Source organism: Oncorhynchus mykiss, chromosome 4 (assembly GCF_057628025.1).
Source record: "Oncorhynchus mykiss isolate SJ-2025 chromosome 4, ASM5762802v1, whole genome shotgun sequence".
In the NCBI taxonomy this organism is placed as follows: domain Eukaryota; kingdom Metazoa; phylum Chordata; class Actinopteri; order Salmoniformes; family Salmonidae; genus Oncorhynchus; species Oncorhynchus mykiss.
Genome location: NC_143025.1, coordinates 21,752,141 through 21,776,876, shown reverse-complemented (window position 1 = coordinate 21,776,876; position 24,736 = coordinate 21,752,141). Strand labels below are relative to the sequence as shown.

The following is a 24,736-nucleotide window of genomic DNA, read 5'->3' as shown; positions in this document are numbered from 1 at the left end:
GAATTATATATATATACAAAATATTATTTGGTAAAATATAGAATTTGCCCCTTTAGTACTATAGAAACACATTGAATAACACATTAATAAATGGCAAGAAAGAAAGTTAAAAAAAAATAGAATAAGGTTTTAAAGTGTCTCATATCTAGCAGATATAAGCAAGCTCAGCAAATATTTTTGGACACATTACCCCTTATTTTTTTTTGTTGGCACAAAACTACCTCCATACTTCCATTAATTTGTATGGGTTACCTTCCAATGAGTCCCGTGACACTTGTGGGGGTTGTAGAGCACACCATCATGCTCGTGAGTCTCACCTTTCCATAGAGTGGTCATAATAGTTAGTAGGCCAAACCATTCGGACGCTACAGACATTTTTGTGAGAAGACCGATTTTCGGGATGTCTCCTGGTCGGAGATGTTAAAGGGTAACATAGGCGGATGCGGGGGACTGAGACGCAGCCCATGCAAAAAAAAACATATCTCTAGCTTAAATTGACATATTTTGATGTGGATGTTTTGTATTATGTTCATTAGGTTGATGCATGGGTGTGTCAGACTCTTAAGGATTAAGATGAATTACAATACTCTAAATGTGATTTTGAGCACCGTGGGTGGACGCCCTAATGCATTACACACCCAATGCATATAGATGTCTGGTACGTTTCTCAAATGCCCGTTAAATAAAATCTTGCCGGTCACGTTGACCAGTGCCAAAACGGAAACCCTGGTTTGGACTAAAGCTAAGCCCAATGAGCCTTAACCCACTTCATGTTCTTACTCATCGATTGTTTTGGTTAAATGTGATCCGTCTATGTCAATACCATGCAACAGGTGATGATGTTTTTCTTTGGATTATCAAAGGGAAAGCTGCTCAGCTAGTATAGTAAGAAATTCGAGAAAGATTTCGAAAGCACACGTAATGCAGAGAACATTTTGCATGACAGAGTAGCTTTAGGAGTTTCCATTGCCACGGTCTTTGCATCGTGCTGTGTATAATTATTTTAACATGCCGTTCCGACCTCCTCTGCTTTGACACTCAGATGGTATGGATTTTCTGGAATGCTTGATGTGTCTACAGTGCACACGTCACCCATTCCCAGTAGAGTCAAACTGTGTAGGTCTAGACAATGTCTTGATATTTTGTAAAATATTCAACATTGTCAAACTCTATATAATATAGGCAACATGGGGAGCTACAAAGCAGTTTATTTGTTTTAATGTTTGCATTCTAAGTTAATTATTATAGGAATGCCTTAGGTTGTGGTTTCATTTATCTGTTCTGATAATAGCACCAAGTCCATGGCACCATGCAAGGATTTTATAGGAAATTCTAAATGATTAGAATCAGTATTTCTTGGGGACATTGACTTGGTAAATATACATTGAGCATCACTTAGTGATGTCACCTTCAGATGTGATCGATGTGAAACATAAAACCGTCTCCATGCTAGCTGCCACGTTGGAACAGTTTAGTTGCATTTCACAAACTGTTTTTCTATCTCTATGGGCAACAAGGTGGCATGACAACAAAGACTGATGTTCCCTCCTTCACTCTGTCATCACCCCTGCTGGAAAAACAGGAGACAAATGATCATTAAAGAGAGAGACAACCACATGCAACAGATTACCTTCAGGACACTTAATTCATCCCTGCCCATCTGCTTTGTTTTCCAGGAGGTTGACTGCTCCTCACAAATGTACTTTCTTATTCTCTAACACAGTGTTATTCATCTTAGGAGTGGATGTAGAATGGAGATGGATGGGAGGTGGTGGAGGAAATCTGCAAAGGGTTATAGAGGTGGAGGGTGGGGGAGGTGTATGGGTTAACACAGTCTCCTTGGCAACCGGTTGATAATTCTCCGGCTGTCAGGCCTGCGCTCCACATGGTAACGAATGGCATCTCTGTGTCGACGGGCTGTGACCAGAGGTGGAAATGGGGAGAGAGTGGATCCAGGATCAGTGGCTGGTTTAGCGGCCCCTTGAATGGCACCTCTCATCTAATAGCTGGCCACGTCCCCTCCTCTCCCTCCAGCGTCGCCATCTGCAGATCCCAAGAGCTGCTTTGATTGGATTAGCCATGAATTCATGAGACAGGCTTGAAGAACAGCCTCTGTCGTGGAAATCTCTTATCATATCTTAATTAGCTTTTTGTGAGTGCATGCGCCTGTGTGCTATCGTTATGTTTTTTTTGTTATAGAATCAAAAAGAAGCCAACCTGGGTTTCTTACAATGGGGATGGCTATTAGATTGGTCACCCAATATACATCACATTGATTTAACTATTTTCAGAGTAGAAAGTCTTATGGAAAGCATGTTGCTTCTCCTTGAAGTACATTTATCTGTTATATAACTGAAGGAATGGGCTAGGAATTGGACGTGGGGGCAGGATATGGTGAACAAAGAAGTGGTGCACAAATGTCCCCCATAGACAGGAGTTTAATGACAAGTGTCCATGCTTTATTGCCTGGTTGTTTCAACTTCCGATGTGCAGTAAAAGCCCCTTGAGTCGGACTAGTCTGTGGCAGTGCTCTCCTCAAAGTGCTTATGTCTCCTTCCTGCTGCATGGATTATACATGTTGGAAAAGTAATCTGTGATTGATTTTCAAAGTAATTGTTGTTTTTGGAATGGGGAGGTGTAAGCCAAGCTTCGAGGATTGGCTGTCCCCTTTCTGATGATTTAAACATTCTTCCTTCATTTGACCACCGAGTGCATAAAAGAGAGAGAACAGTTGAAACCAGCTTGGCGTTTTTAACATTTTTATATAATCTTTCTTCTCCATGGCACAGGAATGAGTCTGCCCTCTGTCTCCACCCCGGTGTCTGAAATTAATAGCTTACGTATTTATTGTTGTAAGTTTCTGCTTAGTGTGAGATAGAGGGATCAGTTGGGGGGATGGCATTGTTTGGTTTGGGAAGTATTCTGTTGGTTGCATAGCAACAGGCCCCTGGAAACGGGAGTGGACGGTGTTGCCACTAGCAACCGTTGTTGCTCTGCAAACAATGTGGGCCAGTGCAAACAAGAGCCAAGACTGTGGGCTCCTGTTTTTAATTGAACATCTGTATGTGTTTTTCTCTGATTGAGCGCTGGTTAAGTTAGATTTGTCAGTGACAGATGTTTAAATCTTGTCTAGATTTTCATACCAAATAGCAGGTATAAGTTTATAGTACTGCACACTTACCTTTAAGAGGTCTACCAAATTCACATAGAAATGTATGTTATAGATCTGTCATTCTCATTGAAAGCAAGTCTAAGAAGCGGTTGATCTGTTCTATGTGCACTATTTCTATGCTTCCCGTTCTTAAGTTTCGTTTTTGTGTTTTTTACCTTTGGTTTTGTACACCAGCTTGGTTTAGATAGTGTAGAGAATCATTGCACTATAATTGCTAGTTTTGTCACATAAACTGAAATTAAGCAAACTATTTGAATTTTAGCAACCATAAAATGGCGGAGTGATTTCTGCATAGGGCATCTTTAACAGAGGGATATTGGTCCGCTCACACAATTGTCTAAATTGCTAATTTGTGTGTTGCTTGAGTGAAGACAGGATCATTTTTTCGAGGTTTGTGTGTGAAGTTGTCTCAGGGTTGTGAGGAGAAAGTCTCTGTTAAAAAGTGCAGCCCATTCACAGTTGGGTTCTGCAATGGTTTGCCGGGGCTCCCGCAGTGTTTCTGCCGCTCATAGCAGTTGGTGGGGAATTTGTGTGGCTTTTAACTGTCACGGGGGGGGGGGGGGGCTCAACTCTGTGGCTGGGGGAGAAAGCCATCTAACCAGTCTGCCTGCCTGCACTCCCTCCCTCCTCCAGTCCAACGCATGGCGTACTTCCAAAGCACCCACTTATTTGAGCTTTAAGCATGAAAACTTAAAAGGACAAAGCCTAGGTTTATGAGTCCCTGCACCACCCCACTCCACTGCTCCCTCTCCCCCCTTCAGTGCATAATAACCACGCTAAGGAAAGAAGTCCAAAGATAACTGCAGGGATTGTTATCAGTGTATTTATAACTCAACTGACACCCCATGGACAAATTCCTTCCATTTGAAACATCTGGCCGCTGGAGCTTTAAATAAATAAAAAATCATTTTTAAAGATGCCGTCCGGGATCTTAAACACTTAAAAATTCTTAACATATCATACACATTTTGCAAAAAAATTAAAAATGTAATACTTTTTTTTGTAGGATGTAGCATATCATACGAAATGGATGACTTTGTATACAATTGTGCACAATTTTTCGGGGACCTGTTTTGGCTCGTGAGCACAAACAAATGGCTGAATTTATACAAAAGCTCTGGACCATCACTTTAACTTCTTTCAGAAAATGCTAAATGAGTACTGCGATTATTTGCTGTTGTATTACAAGTTTGCCACAAGGAATAATGCAAGGAATAGACAAATAATGGAGGATTGTCTGTCTATATTCTACTCGGGACCCTTATAGACGGGTGCTAATTTTGCCTCCTGTCTGACAAATACATATGAGAGGGACTAGAGGTGGCTGAAAGTGACCGAGGCTGTTTGTGACTGTTTCAAGAGGTTACACAGAGAAGGACTGGACTTGGCAGTCTCCTCAAACAGCTTTATATTGTGTGAGTTCCTATGTGATTAATGCTTAGACAACGATTGACAAATGCCAGCCTAAAGTAATGGAAGAATTACAACATTATCGACACCACTTGGCTATAAGGCAATTTATTACTTATCTAGACAGGCGTGTCTTTGGAATCCTCCTGTGTGGAAAATGTCAGTGGCACACCAGCTCTGTGGTAATCCATGCCAGGGTTTCTGTTAGGAAAATGTGGTGCCGGACATTGGACCGGCAGCGTTTTAATTTACCGGACATTTGAGAAATTTACCGGACCATATGCATTGGGTGCGTAACCTGATTAGGGCGTCCACCCACGGTGCTCAGAATGACAGATATCACATTTAGATTATGGTAATTCACATTAACAGAACATGCAAGTTGAGGATGCAACAACGATTACCCAATTCTGACGCACATTTTGAAGATGTTAGAATAACTGTCCACATTTACTTTTCCTCAGCTAACAAGACGAGTAAGGAACAGCAAAATCACTAGCCAATGTCAATCTACTATCCACCATAGTAGAAAGTCTAGCTATTCTATTGGTCAGCCTATTGAGAAAGAAATAGCTTATTCCATGCAGACTCTGAGACAGTTGTGTGACGATAGATCCCAAATTCATACAACAAGTAGGCCTAGGCTACATTATTATTATTATTTTTTAAGCAATGTGTCTAATGCAACAGACCAGAACGTTTAGCTTAAAATGTTGAACTATTATTTCTGTTACGGTGCGTGAATGAGGACCCAAAAGCGAATCAACTTAAACAGAGCTTCTTTAATTACCACACACAGGTAGGCTCAGATGGACCGGCAGATTCCGACAGGACAGGACAAGGTTACAGCAAACATGACGACAGTCTGGTTCAGGCATGAATGACACAAACAAACAAACAAGAATCCGACAAGGACAGGAGCAGAAACAGAGAGAGATATAGGGACCTAATCAGAGGGAAAAAAGGAAACAGGTGGGGAACGGGGTGAATGGGTAGTTAGAGGAGACAAGGGACAGCTGGGGGAAAGCGGGGGAGAAAAGGTAACCTGACACGACCAGCAGAGGGAGACAGGGTGAAGGGAAAGGACAGAGACAAGACAACATGACAGTACCCCCCCACTCACCGAGCGCCTCCTGGCGCACTCGAGGAGGAAACCTGGCGGCAACGGAGGAAATCATCAATCAGCGCACGGTCCAGCACGTCCCGAGAGGGAACCCAACTCCTCTCCTCAGGACCGTACCCCTCCCAGTCAACTAGGTACTGATGACCACGGCCCCGAGGACGCATGTCCAAGATTTTACGGACCCTGTAGATAGGTGCGCCCTCGACAAGGATGGGGGGGGGGGGGGGAAGACGAGCGGGGGCGCGAAGAGCGGGCTTAACACAGGAGACATGGAAGACCGGGTGGACGCGACGAAGATATCGCGGAAGAAGAAGTCGCACTGCGACAGGATTAATGACCTGAGAGATACGGAATGGACCAATGAACCGCGGGGTCAACTTGCGAGAAGCCGTCTTAAGGGGAAGGTTCTGAGTGGAGAGCCAAACTCTCTGACCGCGACAATATCTAGGGCTCTTCGTTCTACGCTTATTAGCAGCTCTCACAGTCTGCGCCCTATAACGGCAAAGTGCAGACCTGACCCTCTTCCAGGTGCGCTCGCAACGTTGGACAAAAGCCTGAGCGGAGGGGACGCTGGACTCGGCGAACTGAGATGAGAACAACGGAGGCTGGTACCCGAGGCTACTCTGAAAAGGAGATAGCCCGGTCGCAGACGAAGGAAGCGAGTTGTGGGCGTATTCTGCCCAGGGGAGCTGTTCTGACCAAGACGCAGGGTTGCGAAAAGAAAGACTGCGTAAGATGCGACCAATAGTCTGATTGGCCCGTTCTGCTTGACCGTTAGACTGGGGGTGAAAGCCGGCGGGACGTGCTGAAGATGAATCTGGAGTGACGGTGAAAAAATCAGGATATCGTCAAGGTAAACGAAAACAAAGATGTTCAGCATGTCTCTCAGGACATCATTGACTAATGCCTGAAAGACAGCTGGAGCGTTAGCGAGGCCGAAAGGAAGAACCCGGTATTCAAAGTGCCCTAACGGAGTGTTAAACGCCGTCTTCCACTCGTCCCCCTCCCTGATGCGCACGAGATGGTAAGCGTTACGAAGGTCCAACTTAGTGAAAAACCTGGCTCCCTGCAGGATCTCGAAGGCTGAAGACATAAGAGGAAGCGGATAACGATTCTTAACTGTTATGTCATTCAGCCCTCGATAATCTATGCAGGGGCGCAGAGACCCGTCCTTCTTCTTGACAAAAAAAAACCCCGCTCCGGCGGGAGAGGAGGAGGGGACTATGGTACCGGCGTCAAGAGCTACAGACAAATAATCCTCGAGAGCCTTACGTTCGGGAGCCGACAGAGAGTATAGTCTACCCCGGGGGGGAGTGGTTCCCGGAAGGAGATCAATACTACAATCATACGACCGGTGTGGAGGAAGAGAGGTGGCCCTGGACCGACTGAACACCGTGCGCAGATCGTGATATTCCTCCGGCACCCCTGTCAAATCACCAGGCTCCTCCTGTGAAGAAGAGACAGAGGAAACAGGAGGGATAGCAGACATTAAACATTTCACATGACAAGAGACGTTCCAGGAGAGGATAGAATTACTAGACCAATTAATGGAAGGATTATGACAAACTAGCCAGGGATGGCCCAAAACAACAGGTGTAAAAGGTGAACGAAAAATTAAAAAAGAAATGGTTTCACTATGATTACCAGAAACAGTGAGGGTTAAAGGTAGCGTCTCACGCTGAATCCTGGGGAGAGGACTACCATCCAGGGCGAACAAGGCCGTGGGCTCCTTTAACTGTCTGAGAGGAATGTCATGTTCCCGAGCCCAGGTCTCGTCCATAAAACAGCCCTCCGCCCCAGAGTCTATTAAGGCACTGCAGGAAGCTGACGAACCGGTCCAGCGTAGATGGACCGACAAGGTAGTGCAGGATCTTGAAGGAGAGACAGGAGTAGTAGCGCTCACCAGTAGCCCTCCGCTTACTGACGAGCTCTGGCCTTTTACTGGACATGAAGTGGCAAAATGACCAGCGGAACCGCAATAGAGACAGAGGCGGTTGGTGATTCTCCGTTCCCTCTCCTTAGTCGAGATGCGGATACCTCCCAGCTGTCGAGGGCGGATACCTCCCAGCTGCATGGGCTCAGCACCCGAGCCGGCAGAGGAAGATGGTAGTGATGCGGAGAGGGAGGCGACGGAGAACGCGAGCTCCTTTCCACGAGCTCGGTGACGAAGATCAACCCGTCGCTCAATGCGAATAGCGAGTTCAATCAAGGAATCCACGCTGGAAGGAACCTCCCGGGAGAGAATCTCATCCTTTACCTCTGCGCGGAGACCCTCCAGAAGACGAGCGAGCAAAGCCGGCTCGTTCCAGCCACTGGAGGCAGCAAGAGTGCGAAACTCAATAGAGTAGTCTGTTATGGATCGATTGCCTTGACATAGGGAAGACAGGGCCCTGGAAGCCTCCTCCCCAAAAACAGATCGATCAAAAACCCGTATCATCTCCTCCTTAAAGTCTTGATACTGGTTAATACACTCAGCCCTTGCCTCCCAGATTGCCGTGCCCCACTCACGAGCCCGTCCAATAAGGAGAGATATGACGTAGGCGACACGAGCAGTGCTCCTGGAGTAAGTGTTGGGCTGGAGAGAAAACACAATATCACACTGGGTGAGGAACGAGCGGCATTCAGTGGGCTCCCCAGAGTAACACGGCGGGTTATTGATTCTGGGCTCCGGAGATTCGAAAGCCCTGGAAGTGGCCGGTGGATCGAGGCGGAGATGGTGAACCTGTTCTGTGAGGTTGGAGACTTGGGTGGCCAGGGTCTCAACGGCATGTCGAGCAGCAGACAATTCCTGCTTGTGTCTGCCTAGCATCGCTCCCTGGATCTCGACGGCTGAGTGGAGAGGATCCGAAGTCGCTGGGTCCATTCTTGGTCGGATTCTTCTGTTACGGTGCGTGAATGAGGACCCAAAAGCGAATCAACTTAAACAGAGCTTCTTTAATTACCACACACAGGTAGGCTCAGATGGACCGGCAGATTCCGACAGGACAGGACAAGGTTACAGCAAACATGACGACAGTCTGGTTCAGGCATGAATGACACAAACAAACAAACAAGAATCCGACAAGGACAGGAGCAGAAACAGAGAGAGATATAGGGACCTAATCAGAGGGAAAAAAGGAAACAGGTGGGGAACGGGGTGAATGGGTAGTTAGAGGAGACAAGGGACAGCTGGGGGAAAGCGGGGGAGAAAAGGTAACCTGACACGACCAGCAGAGGGAGACAGGGTGAAGGGAAAGGACAGAGACAAGACAACATGACAATTTCTTCACATTATAAGTGCGCAGCAATACGCACAAGGCAGTAGGATACGTGTGAATGTTCGTCCTATAATGCAATTAGCAGGAAATCACTGTTGTCAAAAGCATATGACAGAGATGAAAATATAAATAAAAAATGTAGAAGGAGGGGAGATCTAATATGCAACAACTAGCTTGGGTTGCTAATATGTTTAGTATTGTGCCTTTGGCTACTGGGCAATGAAAGAAAGTGTATGTAAAATAATTGCTTCCACGGATATGGTCGGATTTTGGCTAAGCTATTTTGAAGCCATGTTAGACATGCCTCATAATATGTAGTAAAATGTTCAGGTTTCAAACAATTAAGTATATGTTTTCAAAATGCATACTACTTCTAGCTCATTGCAAAATGGCGTGTGATGTGCTGATGAAGCCTGCTTTCCATTGCCTATGCATTTGCTGTTTGAGATGCTGTAGCAGTGAAGACATCAAAACTATGAAATAACACATGGAATCATGTAGTAACCAAAAATGTGTTATAATAAATCAAAATATATGAAATATTTTAGATTCTTCAAAGTAGCCACCCTTTGCCTCGATGACAGCTTTGCACACTTGGCATTCTCTCAACCAGCTTCATGAGGAATGCTTTTCCAACAGTCTTGAAAGAGTCCCCACATATGCCGAGCTCTTGTTGGCTGCTTTTCCTTCACTCTGCAGGTGTGTTTTGGGTCATTGTCCTGTTGAAAAACAAATGATAGTCCCACTAAGCGCAAACCAGATGGGATTGGATATCGCTGCAGAATGCTGTGGTAGCCATGCTGGTTGAATTCTAAATAAATCACTGACTGTGTCACCAGCAAAGCACCCCCACACCATCACATCTCCTCCATGCTTCACAGTGGGAACCACACTTGCGGAGATCATCCGTTCACCTACTCTGCATCTCACAAAGACACAGCGGTTGGAACCAAAAGTCTAAAATTTGGACTCATCAGACCAAAGGACAGATTTCCACTGGTCTAATGTCCATTGCTCGTGTTTTTCTGCTGTGCAAAGCTGTCATCAAGGCTACTTTGAAGAATCTCAAATATAAAATATATTTTGACTTGTTTAACACTTTTTTGGCTACTACATAATTCCATATGTGTTATTTCATTGTTTTGATGTCTTCACTATTATTCTACAATGTAGGATAAAGAAAAACCCTTTAGGTGTGTCCAAACTTTTGACTGGTACTGTACATAGGCTAAAAAACATGAATTCGCAATGGGATTTTTTTGTTCTTCTCCTGGACAATTGGCCTGCACCATTTTTATTTATCGGCTTTTCTATAAAAAAAATGTATCAGACAAAAGCCGGCTTTTACCAGCTAATGGGAATGCTGGTTCATGTCCATTGTTGTAAAAAATCGTACTTCAATCATGTTTCACAATTTCCATTAATAAGCCTATGGTATGGTGTTGCTCACAACTAATTGTCCTCATGCCCTAATGTTAATATTTTATTATTTGTCATCTGTCTTTAATTTAGTGTGTAGCAGAATCTAAGCAATCACAATGCATTTTACATTCATTCATTCACTCACTCTCTAACTCTACTCTCTGTGTCAAAACAGATTTTAAAAATACTGAAATTTAAAGTGCTGGGGGTGTTTGAGCAGAGCTGAACAGCACCTGTTGCCCACCCACTAGCTTGACTCTAATGATTAATGACTGTCTAATCAAACAGTATTAAAAGCAGCCTGTTAATGGACACTAAGCTATTCGTGCTTCAGGCAGTGTAGTACTGATCTAACAGGCAGCAAGCAAGCAGTGTTACTATTTACATATCTGCTTTGATTATGGTAGATGTGATACATCTTTGTGTATTATTATCCTGTGTAATGATGTGGCTTTTATAGCTGTAATTGTGTGTATATATAGGGAGTGGTTATCAGTCTGTAAATTATTTCCTTGTTGAGCCCGTGTCTGGTATGGTGGCCTAGTTTAAAAGGGAAATCTGCAGTTGAAACAACAACAACGGGCACCCCGACACTGTTTTGGTAAAAAGTTGACCAATGGGGCTTGATAAATCTATCATCATCTGCACATCGATCACTCCAGTGTTAGTGCTAAATTGTAATTATTTCGCCTCTATGGCCTATTTATTGCCTTACCTCCCTACTCTTCCACATTTGCACACACTGTACATAGATTTTTGTATTGTGTTATTGACTGTACGTTTGTTTATGTGTAACTCTGTTGTTGTTTGTGTCGCACTGCTTTGCTTTATCTTGGCCAGGTCGCAGTTATAAATGAGAACTTGTTCTCAACTAGCCTACCTGGTGGAATAAAGGTGAAATAAAAAATAATGTAACCACTCTCAAATTCATAGGCAGGGCTATGGATGCAAGGACTGCTCACCCATGAGATCCAAATGATAGTTTTAACCACTTTTTAAAGCTTTACAGTATTTGTTTACATTTACACTGTTTACAAACAATGGAATTCTGATGGAGTACGACAGATGAACTAAGCTCATGAGGCATTTATACATTTTATTATTCAAGAATCAATAGGTGTATATCATTAATTTAAAAGTCCACAAATGGATGTAGCAATCGCATATTGCCCCTTTACAGCTGCTCCTCCTGGACACTGATTGAGGATGAATAAGTAACGGAAGTGGCTTGTCCGTGTCTGCTGACTGATTAGGCCTCATTTGTTTAGCTACTGATCTTCTAGAGATGTTCTGCCTCCTCCCTCCCGCAAAGACACCCAACCCCCTTCTCTCTCTCCCTTTCCTTCCCCTCCCCCTTGCTCTGTGGCCACACTCGAACATTTCTGTGCATGAGCTTTAAAAAGAAAAGAGAAAGGAGGGAGCAGCAGGGAGGGAGAAGAGTGGGGCAAGGGTTGGGGGTGGTCGTCATGGATTCCTCACCATAGCAACTGGCAAACGTTTACAAAGCATTAAAGAATTTCCTCATATCAGCTGGATTATTGGAGCCCCAGAGAACGGCTCTCATTTGAAACAAATGCTGGATATCATCAGGACCCTGGCCGTGCTAGGAGCCCCACTGGCATTTCCTTTTTTTTTCTTTCTTCCTATTTTGGAGACACTGTGGATGTCTTTTTTTTCTTCCCTATCCCCCTTGCAGTTCCATTCTTCCCTACAACCCCTCCCTATCTTTCTCTCTATGAAAGAGAGAGCCTTTGTGTCACTCCATTTTTAGCTCTCCACACTCCTCTTTTGCCATGCGGTGCACATTTTCACCCAATGCTAGTCAGAGTTTGGGGTACCAGTAAGGGCCTCCTGAGTCCTGACAATACTCACAACAATGGTTTTCACCACAACTTTTCCACCTGCTTCCTTCCTAGCAGCTGGACTAATACTAAGTAGCCATTTTCTGCTGGCTTTACCATTGTTGTTAAAGGCCAGAGATGAGGTGACTCAGTAGGGCCTGGGGCCTGGACCTCCACCTAGGCAATATGAAGCCCTGGCCACTCTCTGTGGCATGCTGTGAAAAGCCCATTTGTTTGGTATGGCAGCACATGTGCAGGCCTGGCTCTGAGTAGGGATTAATTCTGACGGTTCTGTCTTGTCTGTCAGGGCTGCGCGTGTATACTCTTGTCTTGTATGTCCTTGCTCTGAATCCCAAGTGGTGCAGCGGTTTAAGGCACTGCATTAAAAAAAATGTTTTTTTATTTAACTAGGCAAGTCAGTTAAGAACACATTCTTATTTACAATGACGGCCTACCGGTGAACAGTGGTTACCTGCCTTGTTCAGGGGCAGAAAGACCGATTTTTACCTTGTCAGCTCTGGGATTCTATCCAGCAACCTTTCGGTTACTGGCCCAACGCTCTAACCACTAGGCTACCTGCCGCATCTCAGTGCTAGAGGCGTCACTACAGACTCTGATTTGATTCCAGGCTGTATCACAACCGGCTGTGATTGGGAGTCCCATAGAGCAGCGCAGCGTCGTCCGGGTTAGGGTTTAGCCCGGGTAGGCCGTCATTGTGTTAAGAGAATTATGTTCTCATTAACCAATTAACCAATTCAATTAAAATACTCTGTCTGTTACTAAGAATTTGTAAGGTTCTTATTAAAATGAAACAGACAGTCTACAGAGGCCAGTCTACTTAGTCAGCAGGTTTATTTATGAGAGCTCTGCTTATCATTTCCTGTACATTGGTCTATATACCTCACATTTCGTCATAAATGTCCCTCCTCTCAGAAACAATGACAACATAGTTCACAGGTCTTCTCCTACTCATACATTGTCTGCCACCTGTTAAACAATCTACTACAAGCCCAAGGTTTGGGTGGGGAGACTTCCTTCCCTGTTATCAGTTCCACAGTGGTCACAAGTTGTCTGCCACAGTTCCTTGCCTGCTAACAGTCCCTTTTTCTTATGGACAAACATTATTTATCATTATACAGAGACAGGGTAGAATTCTGTTAGTTATAGTTCTACATTAAATGTATACATCATTTAGTCATTATTCATAAAATTCATAACACATTGTAAATAAGAATTTGTTCTTAACTGACTGGCCTAGTTGAATGAAGGTAAACAAAAATAAAAATAATAATAATCCCACTCCTCTTCCCTCTTCCCTCTCTCCTCCCCTCATCCCGCTCTCCCCTGTAAGGTCCCAGCATGCAGAGTTCAGATGGAGGGTCCGATTCGCCGTCCAGTGTGGTGCTGCGTACGTCCACCTCCACCCAGGCCCCCGTGGTGCAGCCCGTCCCAGCCTCACAACAGGTACACTACTACAAAACCAGGCTGCACTCCCTCGCATGCAGCGCAGTGGTCTCTCTCACTCAACCACAACACTCTTCCTCACAGCACTCTCCCCCACGACCAGCAACACTTCACATCATGGTCTCTTTCAAACACAGAACTCTACATCAGAGTACTCTCTCACAAACATGATATTCTCCCCATGGGAGCCAAACCCCTCTCACACCATGCACTGGGGAAGAGCAGCAGAATTCTCAAAAACCTGTTGATTTCATTAATAATTTATCATGACAGATACCAGATTTATTACACTTCACAGCAATCCTTTAATGTGAATGTATTTCCTGTATATTAAGAACCACATACAGTGCCTTCAGAAAGTATTCACACCCCTTTACTTTTTCCACATTTTGTTGTTACAGCCTGAAGTTAAAATGTATTAAATTGAGATTTTGGGTCATTGATCTACACACACACAACACCCCATAATGCCAAAGTGGAATGTTGTTTGTAGAAACTTTTCAAAATGTATACAAAATAAAAACTGAAATGTCTTTTGAGTTAATAAGTATTCAACCCCTTTGTTATGGCATGCCTAAATAAGTTCAGGAGTAAAAATGTGTTTAACAAATCACATAATAAGTTGCATGGGCTCATTCTGTGTTAAATAATAGTGGTTAACATTGTTTTTAAATCATGTAGAGTAGGGAATTTCAAGCACAGATTCAACCACAAAGACCAGGGAGGTTTTTCAATGCCTTGCAAAGAAGGGCACCCAGCGATTTAATAAGGAGAAAAAAAAGCAGACTCTGAATATCCCTTTGAGTATGGTAAGTAGGCTTTGGATGGTGTATCATTACACCCAGTCACCACAAAGATACAAGCGTCCTTCCTAATTCAGTTGCTGGAGAGGAAGGAAACTGCTAAGGGATTTCACCATGAGGCCAATGGTGATGTTAAAACAGTTGCAGAGTTTAATGGATGTGATATGAGAACTGAGGATGGGTCAACAACATTGTAGTTACTCCACAATACTAACCTAAATGACAGAGTGAAAAGAAGGAAGCCTGTACAGAATAAAAAAATATTCAAAAACATGCATCTGGTTTGCTTCAAGACAATAAATACTGCAAAAAAATGTGGCAAAGAAATTCGCTTTTTGTCCTGAATACAAAGCGTTATGTTTGGGGCAAATTTTAAAGCATGGTGGTGGCTGCATCATGTTATGGGTATGCTTGTCATCGGCAAGGACTAAGGAGGGGTTTTTTTTATATAAAAAGAAACAGAATACAGCTAAGCACAGGCAAAATCCTAGAAGAAAACCTGGTTCAGTCATCTTTCCGACAGACACTGGGAGACGAATTCAACTTTCAGCAGGACAATAACCTAAAACACAAGGCCAAATCTACACTGGAGCTGAATTATTTTTTAAAGACTAATGGGCAAATAATGTACAATCCAGGTGTGCAAAGCTTTTAGAGACTTACCCAATAAGTCTCACAGCTGTAATCGTTGCCAAAAGTGTTTCTAACATTTATTGGCTCAGGGGTATGAATACTTATCTAATCAGGATATATTAGTGTTTTATTTTTCATTAATGTGAGTAAATATTAGAATTGTTCTTCCACTTTGGCAGAGTATTTTGTGTATATCATTGACCAAAAATTACAATTAAATCAATTTTAATCCTACTTCTTTATAACACAACAAAATGTGGAAAAAGTCAAGAGGTGTCTTTTCTTTAGAAGTATTTTAGACAGTATGGGTATGTCTCTGTTTTAAAAAGGAATGCTTCTTCAAATTGTCCCAAATGCAGGTTTGCATTCGGGACACCCCGAAAAAAGGAAAAGTCTGACTCAAAGACAAAGTAGTTATGGGATAATACCAGTTCAGTAAGTTGTAAGATGCAATCATTGGATGGAGCAAGGGTAGAGTCTCTCAGCTCAAGGAAGTGTTGTAGCGCCTGCAAACCTCCAGTGTGTGGGATCTCCACATCAAAAGTGGCCAGCAGGGTGCTCTCTGTTATCCTTCATAAGCCCTCTCAATGAGATCATGTGACTAGTGTCTTTGACATAAGATGGGAGATTCTCAACCATCGGTTTAATGTGGTAATCCACAAATTTAGAAATGTTGGGTGTCATAGAGTCGATTGCTGCTACAATGGGTCTACCTGGTGGAGGAGACACCTGTTTGTGTAATTTAGCGACTGTGTAGAAAGTTGGTATCTTGGGAAATTTCACACATAGAAATTCAACTTCTTCTTTAGTGATTTGTCCTGATTCCAAACAGCTTTCCACTGTGGATGAGATCTTATGCTGGAATTCCAGGGTAGGGTCACAATTCAATTTGCGATAGAAGTCACCTTTAGATAGTTGTCGGTGACATTCATTCACATAGTCACATTTGTTTTGTATATAAATTCCTCCTCCTTTGTCACATTTGTTTATAATAATCGAAGGATCTGACTTTAAGTCCTTAAGAGCCATTCTCTCGTCTCTACTCAGGTTATCATAGGATTTGTGTTTCTGTTTGTCTTTCAGTAAGTCACCTAAATAATTTTCAACAATCCTACAGAAGGTTTCTATGGAGGCATTGCCTCTGGGGGGAGGTATAAATGAACTTTTTGTTCCAAATGTAGTTCTCTCAGAGTTCTCAGGTACCTCAGCTGGGTTAATAGCTCCATCTCCTCCTTGACTCACGGTAGGACAGGTAAGTCTATTCATTAGCGTGGTAGACCTATGTATACATCTCACTGAGGATGACATTTCAAGTGGGGTCATGCAAGTTTCACTCTCATCAAAGAACTCACTCAATCTCATATTACGGAAAAATTTGAATAGATCTATCTGGACATCAGTCATTTTTATTTTATTTATTTTATTTCACCTTTATTTAACCAGGTAGGCTAGTTGAGAACAAGTTCTCATTTACAACTGCGACCTGGCCAAGATAAAGCATAGCAGTGTGAACAGACAACACAGAGTTACACATGGAGTAAACAATTAACAAGTCAATAACACAGTAGAAAAAAAAAAGTCTATATACATTGTGTGCAAAAGGCATGAGGAGGTAGGCAAATAATTAAAATTTTGCAGATTAACACTGGAGTGATAAATTATCAGATGGTCATGTACAGGTAGAGATACTGGTGTGCAAAAGAGCAGAAAAGTAAATAAATATAAACAGTATGGGGATGAGGTAGGTAAATTGGGTGGGCTATTTACCGATAGACTATGTATAGCTGCAGCGATCGGTTAGCTGCTCAGATAGCAGATGTTTGAAGTTGGTGAGGGAGATAAAAGTCTCCAACTTCAGCGATTTTTTTTTTTGCAATTCGTTCCAGTCACAGGCAGCAGAGAACTGGAACGAAAGGCGGCCAAATGAGGTGTTGGCTTTAGGGATGATCAGTGAGATACACCTGCTGGAGCGCGTGCTACGGGTGGGTGTTGCCATCGTGACCAGTGAACTGAGATAAGGCGGTGCTTTACCTAGCATGGACTTGTAGATGACCTGGAGCCAGTGGGTCTGGCGACGAATATGTAGCGAGGGCCAGCCGACTAGAGCATACAGGTCGCAGTGGTGGGTGGTATAAGGTGCTTTAGGTACAAAACGGATGGCACTGTGATAAACTGCATCCAGTTTGCTGAGTAGAGTATTGGAAGCTATTTTGTAGATGACATCGCCGAAGTCGAGGATCGGTAGGATAGTCAGTTTTACTAGGGTAAGTTTGGTGGCGTGAGTGAAGGAGGCTTTGTTGCGGAATAGAAAGCCGGCTCTAGATTTGATTTTAGATTGGAGATGTTTGATATGAGTCTGGAAGGAGAGTTTACAGTCTAGCCAGATACCTAGGTACTTATAGATGTCCACATATTCTAGGTCGGAACCATCCAGGGTGGTGATGCTAGTCGGGCGTGCGGGTGCAGGCAGGGAATGGTTGAAAAGCATGCATTTGGTTTTACTAGCGTTTAAGAGCAGTTGGAGGCCACGGAAGGAGTGTTGTATGGCGTTGAAGCTCGTTTGGAGGTTAGATAGCACAGTGTCCAAGGAAGGGGCAGAAGTATACAGAATGGTGTCGTCTGCGTAGAGGTGGATCAGGGAATCGCCCGCAGCAAGAGCAACATCATTGATATATACAGAGAAAAGAGTCGGCCCGATAATTGAACCCTGTGGCACCCCCATAGCGACTGCCAGAGGACGGGACAACATGCCCTCCAATTTGACACACTGAACTCTGTCTGCAAAGTAGTTGGTGAACCAGGCAAGGCAGTAATTAGAAAAAACGAGGCTACTGAGTCTGCCGATAAGAATGTGGTGATTGACAGAGTCGAAAGCCTTGGCCAGGTCGATGAAGACGGCTGCACAGTATTGTCTTTTATTGATGGCGGTTATGATATCGTTTAGTACCTTGAGCGTGGCTGAGGTGCATCCGTGACCGACTCGGAAACCAGATTGCACAGCGGAGAAGGTACGGTGGGATTCGAGATGGTCAGTGACCTGTTTGTTGACTTGGCTTTCGAAGACCTTAGATAGGCAGGGCAGGATGGATATAGGTCTGTAACAGTTTGGGTCCAGGGTGTCTCCCCCTTTGAAGAGGGGGATGACAGTGGCAGCTTTCCAATCCTTGGGGATCTCAGACGATATGAAAGAGAGGTTGAACAGGCTGGTAATAGGGGTTGCGACAATGGCGGTGGATAGTTTCAGAAATAGAGGGTCCAGATTGTCAAGCCCAACTGATTTGTACGGGTCCAGGTTTTGCAGCTCTTTCAGAACATCTGCTATCTGGATTTGGGTAAAGGAGAACCTGGAGAGGCTTGGGCGAGTAGCTGCGGTGGGGGCGGAGCTGTTGGCCGAGGTTGGAGTAGGCAGGAGGAAGGCATGGCCAGCCGTTGAGAAATGCTTGTTGAAGTTTTTGATAATCATGGATTTATCGGTGGTGACCGTGTTACCTAGCCTCAGTGCAGTGGGCAGCTGGGAGGAGGTGCTCTTGTTCTCCATGGACTTTACAGTGTCCCAGAACTTTTTGGAGTTAGAGCTACAGGATGCAAATTTCTGCCTGAAGAAGCTGGCCTTAGCTTTCCTGAATGACTGCGTGTATTGGTTCCTGACTTCCATGAACAGTTGCATATCACAGGGACTTTTCGATGCTATTGCAGTCCGCCACAGGATGTTTTTGTGCTGGTCGAGGGCAGTCAGGTCTGGAATGAACCAAGGGCTATATCTGTTCTTAGTTCTGCATTTTTTGAACAGAGCATGCTTATCTAAAATGGTGAGGAAGTTACTTTTAAAAGAATGACCAGGCATCCTCAACTGACGGGATGAGGTCAATATCCTTCCAGGATACCCGGGCCAGGTCGATTAGAAAGGCCTGCTCGCATAAGTGTTTTAGGGAGCGTTTGACAGTGATGAGGGGTGGTCGTTTGACTGCGGATCCGTAGCGGATACAGGCAATGAGGCAGTGATCGCTGAGATCCTGGTTGAAGACAGCGGAGGTGTATTTGGAGGGCCAGTTGATCAGGATGACGTCTATGAGGGTGCCCTTGTTTACAGATTTAGGGTTGTACCTGGTGGGTTCCTTGATGATTTGTGTGAGATTGAGGGAATCTAGCTTAGATTGTAGGACTGCTGGGGTGTTAAGTATATCCAAGTTTAGGTCACCTAACAGAACAAACTCTGAAGCTATATGGGGGGCGATCAATTCACAAATGGTGTCCAGGGCACAGCTGGGAGCTGAGGGGGGTCGGTAGCAGGCGGCAACATTGAGAGACTTATTTTTGGAGAGAGTAATTATTTTAATTAGTAGTTCGAACTGTTTGGGTATGGACCTGGAAAGTATGACATTACTTTGCAGGCTATCTCTGCAGTAGACTGCAACTCCTCCCCCTTTGGCAGTTCTATCTTGATGGAAAATGTTATAGTTGGGTATGGAAATCTCCAAATTTTTGGTAGCCTTCCTAAGCCAGGATTAAGACACGGCAAGGACAACAGGGTTGGCAGAGTGTGCTAAAGCAGTGAGTAAAACAAACTTAGGGAGGAGGCTTCTGATGTTGACATGCATGAAACCAAGGCTTTTTCGATCACAGAAGTCAACGAATGAGGGTGCCTGGGGACATGCAGGGCCTGGGTTTACCTCCACATCACCCGCGGAACAGAGGAGTAGTATGAGGGTGTGGCTAAAGGCTATCAAAACTGGTCGCCTAGAGCGTTGGGGACAAAGAATAAAAGGAGCATAATTCTGGGCATGGTAGAATATATTCAGGGCATAATGCGCAGACAGGGGTATGGTGGGGTGCGGGTACAGCGGAGGTTAAGCCCAGGCACTGGGTGATGATAAGAGAGGTTGTATCTCTGGACATGCTGGTTGTAATGGGTGAGGTCACTGCATGTATGGGAGGTGGGACAAAGGAGGTATCAGAGGTATGAAGAGTGGAACTAGGGGCTCCATTGTAAACTAAAACAATGATAACTAACCTGAACAACAGTATACAAGGCATATTGACATTTGAGAGAGACATACAGCGAGGCATACAGTAATCGCAGGTGTTGATTGGTAGAGCGAGCTAAAACAGCAGGAGAGACAACAACAGCTAATCAACTAGCACAACAACAGCAGGTAAAATGGCGTTGACTAGGCAGAGAGGGTCGGATTAACTACACACAGAGCCTGAGTGCGGCTGGGGCCGACAGATAAAAACATAAACAAACAGAATGGAGTACCGTGGTTAATGGACAGTCCAGCAGCTATCAGCTATGTAGCCAAGTGATCACAGTGTCCAGCAGGCATCAGCTATGTAGCCAAGTTTACAGCAAGGATCCGGTGGAGTGTGCAGAAGGTAAAAGCCGCTAGCAGTGGCTAACAATGACTAAATAGCTTGTAGCTAGTTAGCTGGTTAGCTTCTGGAGGTTCTTGAATGTGTTCTAAAAATAATAGGGATTCCGTATCACATTGGGTGAGGCAGGTAACCGGAGGGTATAATCAAATTAAAAATCGAAAAGTGATTATGGGTCCGGTGAGTGGTTGGGCTAGCTGGGGACACGGCGATTCAGACAGTTAGCAGGCCTGTGCTAACAAGCTAACAGTTAGCAGACCGGGGCTAAACAAGCTAGCTGTTAGTAGTGGGTATGCAGTGGGTACAAATGATAACCCCTTATTGAAAACACTGAGGTGAGCGGATGTCAGGGTCTTACTTGATAAACTGAAGACATTAGCGCCTGTTGGAATGGGGGCCCATCCTGGGTCTCGATTGATAGGTGTTGCGTGGTGGTAGTGTATATTCCTCCGAAATATGCGTTGAACCCTCTTACGTGCTGGGGGTGTTCGGTCGTAATCTTAGTCTGAAGGTCAGCATTACTCTTAATTAGATCGTCCAGTTTAATAGAGTCATTAAGCTCGTCTCGTAGAGCTTGCTGTGAATTTTCAACTGAGGTTGCGATCTCGATAATATCCTTTTTAAGTTGTTCAATGATCAGAGTCATCAGGTCCAATGAACATTTATTTAGTATAGCACACCATCGTTCACAAAACTCTTCAGTGCGTTGGCCAAGTGAAGGCTCTTTTTGCCAACGTAGTCCGCGTGGGATAACTCCATTTCGAACATACTCACTTAAAGTTACAATGTGCAGGTGTTCTAGTTTTCCTGAATGAACAGTCTTGGAATTCATTACAAAGATTTTCACAGGTGCCATCTGGCCGGTCAAATAGAGACTCTGTTACTAAAATGTTGTCTCGTTGTTGTTGGCTATATTCAAAAAGGCTCCATTGGGTATCGTTAGAATTAGGTTCAGTTCCCATGTTGGCTAGGGAGTTGCTTGATTAGGGTGCTGTCAGCGAGAGATGATAGTAGATAAAAAAAATATAAAAAAAACATGAGCTGGCCCACACCCAGAATAATAGTTTGTGTGGAGGTGCTGACTAATGGCGAATAAACCCTAAACTACCAAAATAAAGAAAGTCTCACACTCCATGTGTAATCTCCCAGCAATTTAATGGGTATTTAGCAACGTTTCGGCATCACTGTGCTTTCTTCAGGGTAATGTCATGAATACTTGAACCAGGTTATGTAGACACACAGTGTAACCAATGACATTATTGAGGGGTGTGTCATAATGATTAAGTTCATTAAAATTAATTAGTGAAACTGTTAAAAAATAGTATATAGCATATTAAACATATTATGGTATTGTTATCATATAGAAACATAATATAATATTGTACATCATATTAGCATCAACATACAGTATTGTATCATTCAATTTCACATAATAATTTCCTATTTCATTTTTGTTACATGTAATGTTTTGGTTCAACCTTAATATATAATGAACATCATCAACAGAGGGAACATATTAGATGTACTCTAATATTGTACAATCCAGGTGTGCAAAGCTTTTAGAGACTTACCCAATAAGACTCACAGCTGTAATCGTTGCCAAAAGTGTTTCTAACATTTATTGGCTCAGGGGTATGAATACTTATCTAATCAGGATATATTAGTGTTTTATTTTTCATTAATGTGAGAAAAATATTATAATTTTTCTTCCACTTTGACAGAGTATTTTGTGTAGGTCATTGACCAAAAATGACAATTAAATCCATTTTAATCCCACTTCTTTGTAACACAACAAAATGTGGGAAAAGTCAAGAGGTGTGAATACTTTCTGAAGGCACTGTAAATGTATCAACAAGCATTAGCCTACATGTGGATAAAGGCATCATAAATAATTTGATATCATGTTGTTGTGTGTGATCAGGCAGGAGTTTCTGATTAATGCAAGTAGGACCTATAACCTTGTCTTGCCACAGCTGTTCAAAATTCTGGGAAAAGGACATTGTTTGATGATAGAATCCATAGAAACCAAGCAGTTAAATATCCTTATGTTAATATTTTTGGATAGGGCATCATATTTGCCTTGACAGCTGGCTATGCTTGAGAAAAGACAGTTCTGACCTTAAGGCCTATACTACACCGCCTATGACATATCTCAGGCTTTTAGAGAAAGCAAATGGCATTTATTTTTGTTGTTATGAACACATCTCCCTTAACACTCCCCTAAAGAGGGAAACCAGCAGTAGTCATCTGCGACCGCCAAAGAAAAACACTCGCCCCAAATAAACCTACATTGCAGGTTGCCTGTAATTACTAAAAGCCTAGAATGGACCAAGACAAAAATGGGTTGGCTGGTAAGCTGCACTGCTGCTGAATAGCATCATCTTTCCCACCAGCAATCATTTCATATTTGTGTTGAAGTTTACAGAAGAAAGGCACAAGCCACAATGCACATAAGGAAGGAGATTATACCAAAAGTAATGTAGAAAACCCAGTCAAATCCCCTGTTCCGTGATTCTCTGGTGTTCATTAAGGGCTTAGGGATTGTATTTTTATTTTTTGTGTGTAAATAGATATAGTGTGTGTCTGTGTGTGGGCATTTTATGTGCTTACCAATAATTGTGCGTTTCCTCTCCCTCCAGAGGGTGCTGGTTCAGGCCACAGGTTCGGCCCAGAAGGGAGCGCAGGTGCAGCAGCTGTCAGTCCCTCGGGTGCAACAGGTCCCTCAGCAGGTACACTCCTCATCACCCCTTATTCCTTCTCCCCAGCCCCCAGGACACTCAGTCAGTCTAGCTTCAGACCATGGCTCCATTCACAGTAGCATCAGACATATAGAGTCAGATTACATTCTCCACTGTATTGTAAGTGTTCTTGCTTTGGAATGGTATGGGTTTCTAACTGATAGAATTGATGTTAGATCTCAATTATATGTGCTTCAATTGCTCAGCAGGGATTTTTATCTTTTCTCAGTTTGACACTTTGGACTCACTGCCACCTACTGACAGCACTGCGTTAAGATATGACCAAGATTATGATTATGGAAGACATGATTTACATTGAAGTTTCTTCTGATTCATAACAAGCATAGATATCCTATCTAATGTCAAGGAATGAGAAACAGCCTAGAGGTGGATACTCTCTCTTGATAATAGTGCTTCAAGGTTGATTCATTGGTTTCTCTCTCTCAATAGGTTCAGCAGGTCCAGCATGTTTACCCCTCCCAGGTTCAATATGTAGGAGAGGGGGGAGAGGCAGTTTACACTAATGGAACCATGTAAGTACTGCAGTGCTCTTCATTTAAGGCAAAGGAACGTGTTCCAGGCGCCTTTAAAATTATTCTAAATAGAAAACCATTAAAGCTAATAGAACATTTAATGTGAGATTGTGTGTATATATATATATATATATATATATATATATATATATGTATGTATGTATGTATGTATGTATGTACAGTGCCTTGCGAAAGTATTCGGCCCCCTTGAACTTTGCGACCTTTTGCCACATTTCAGGCTTCAAACATAAAGATATAAAACTGTATTTTTTTGTGAAGAATCAACAACAAGTGGGACACAATCATGAAGTGGAACGACATTTATTGGATATTTCAAACTTTTTTAACAAATCAAAACTGAAAAATTGAGCGTGCAAAATTATTCAGCCCCTTTACTTTCAGTGCAGCAAACTCTCTTCAGAAGTTCAGTGAGGATCTCTGAATGATCCAATGTTGACCTAAATGACTAATGATGATAAATACAATCCACCTGTGTGTAATCAAGTCTCCGTATAAATGCACCTGCACTGTGATAGTCTCAGAGGTTCATTAAAAGCGCAGAGAGCATCATGAAGAACAAGGAACACACCAGGCAGGTCCGAGATACTGTTGTGAAGAAGTTTAAAGCCGGATTTGGATACAAAAAGATTTCCCAAGCTTTAAACATCCCAAGGAGCACTGTGCAAGCGATAATATTGAAATGGAAGGAGTATCAGACCACTGCAAATCTACCAAGACCTGGCCGTCCCTCTAAACTTTCAGCTCATACAAGGAGAAGACTGATCAGAGATGCAGCCAAGAGGCCCATGGTCACTCTGGATGAACTGCAGAGATCTACAGCTGAGGTGGGAGACTCTGTCCATAGGACAACAATCAGTTGTATATTGCACAAATCTGGCCTTTATGGAAGAGTGGCAAGAAGAAAGCCATTTCTTAAAGATATCCATAAAAAGTGTAGTTTAAAGTTTGC

At 43.4% G+C, this 24,736-nt stretch overlaps 1 protein-coding gene across 4 annotated transcripts in view; it reads left to right on the top strand.

Annotated features, from left to right (window-relative positions):
• Nucleotides 1-24,736, top strand: part of LOC110521502 (DNA-binding protein RFX2) — a 77,871-nt gene that overhangs the window by 10,278 nt on the left and 42,857 nt on the right. For all 4 annotated transcript variants that reach the window (XM_036968419.2, XM_036968421.2, XM_036968420.2 and 1 more), the window contains exons 2-4: nucleotides 13,577-13,689; nucleotides 23,135-23,224; nucleotides 23,684-23,766. In XM_036968419.2, the coding sequence (XP_036824314.1) occupies nucleotides 13,585-13,689; nucleotides 23,135-23,224; nucleotides 23,684-23,766 (278 nt within the window). In that variant the 5' untranslated portion in view covers nucleotides 13,577-13,584. The remainder of the gene's footprint in view (nucleotides 1-13,576; nucleotides 13,690-23,134; nucleotides 23,225-23,683; nucleotides 23,767-24,736) is intronic.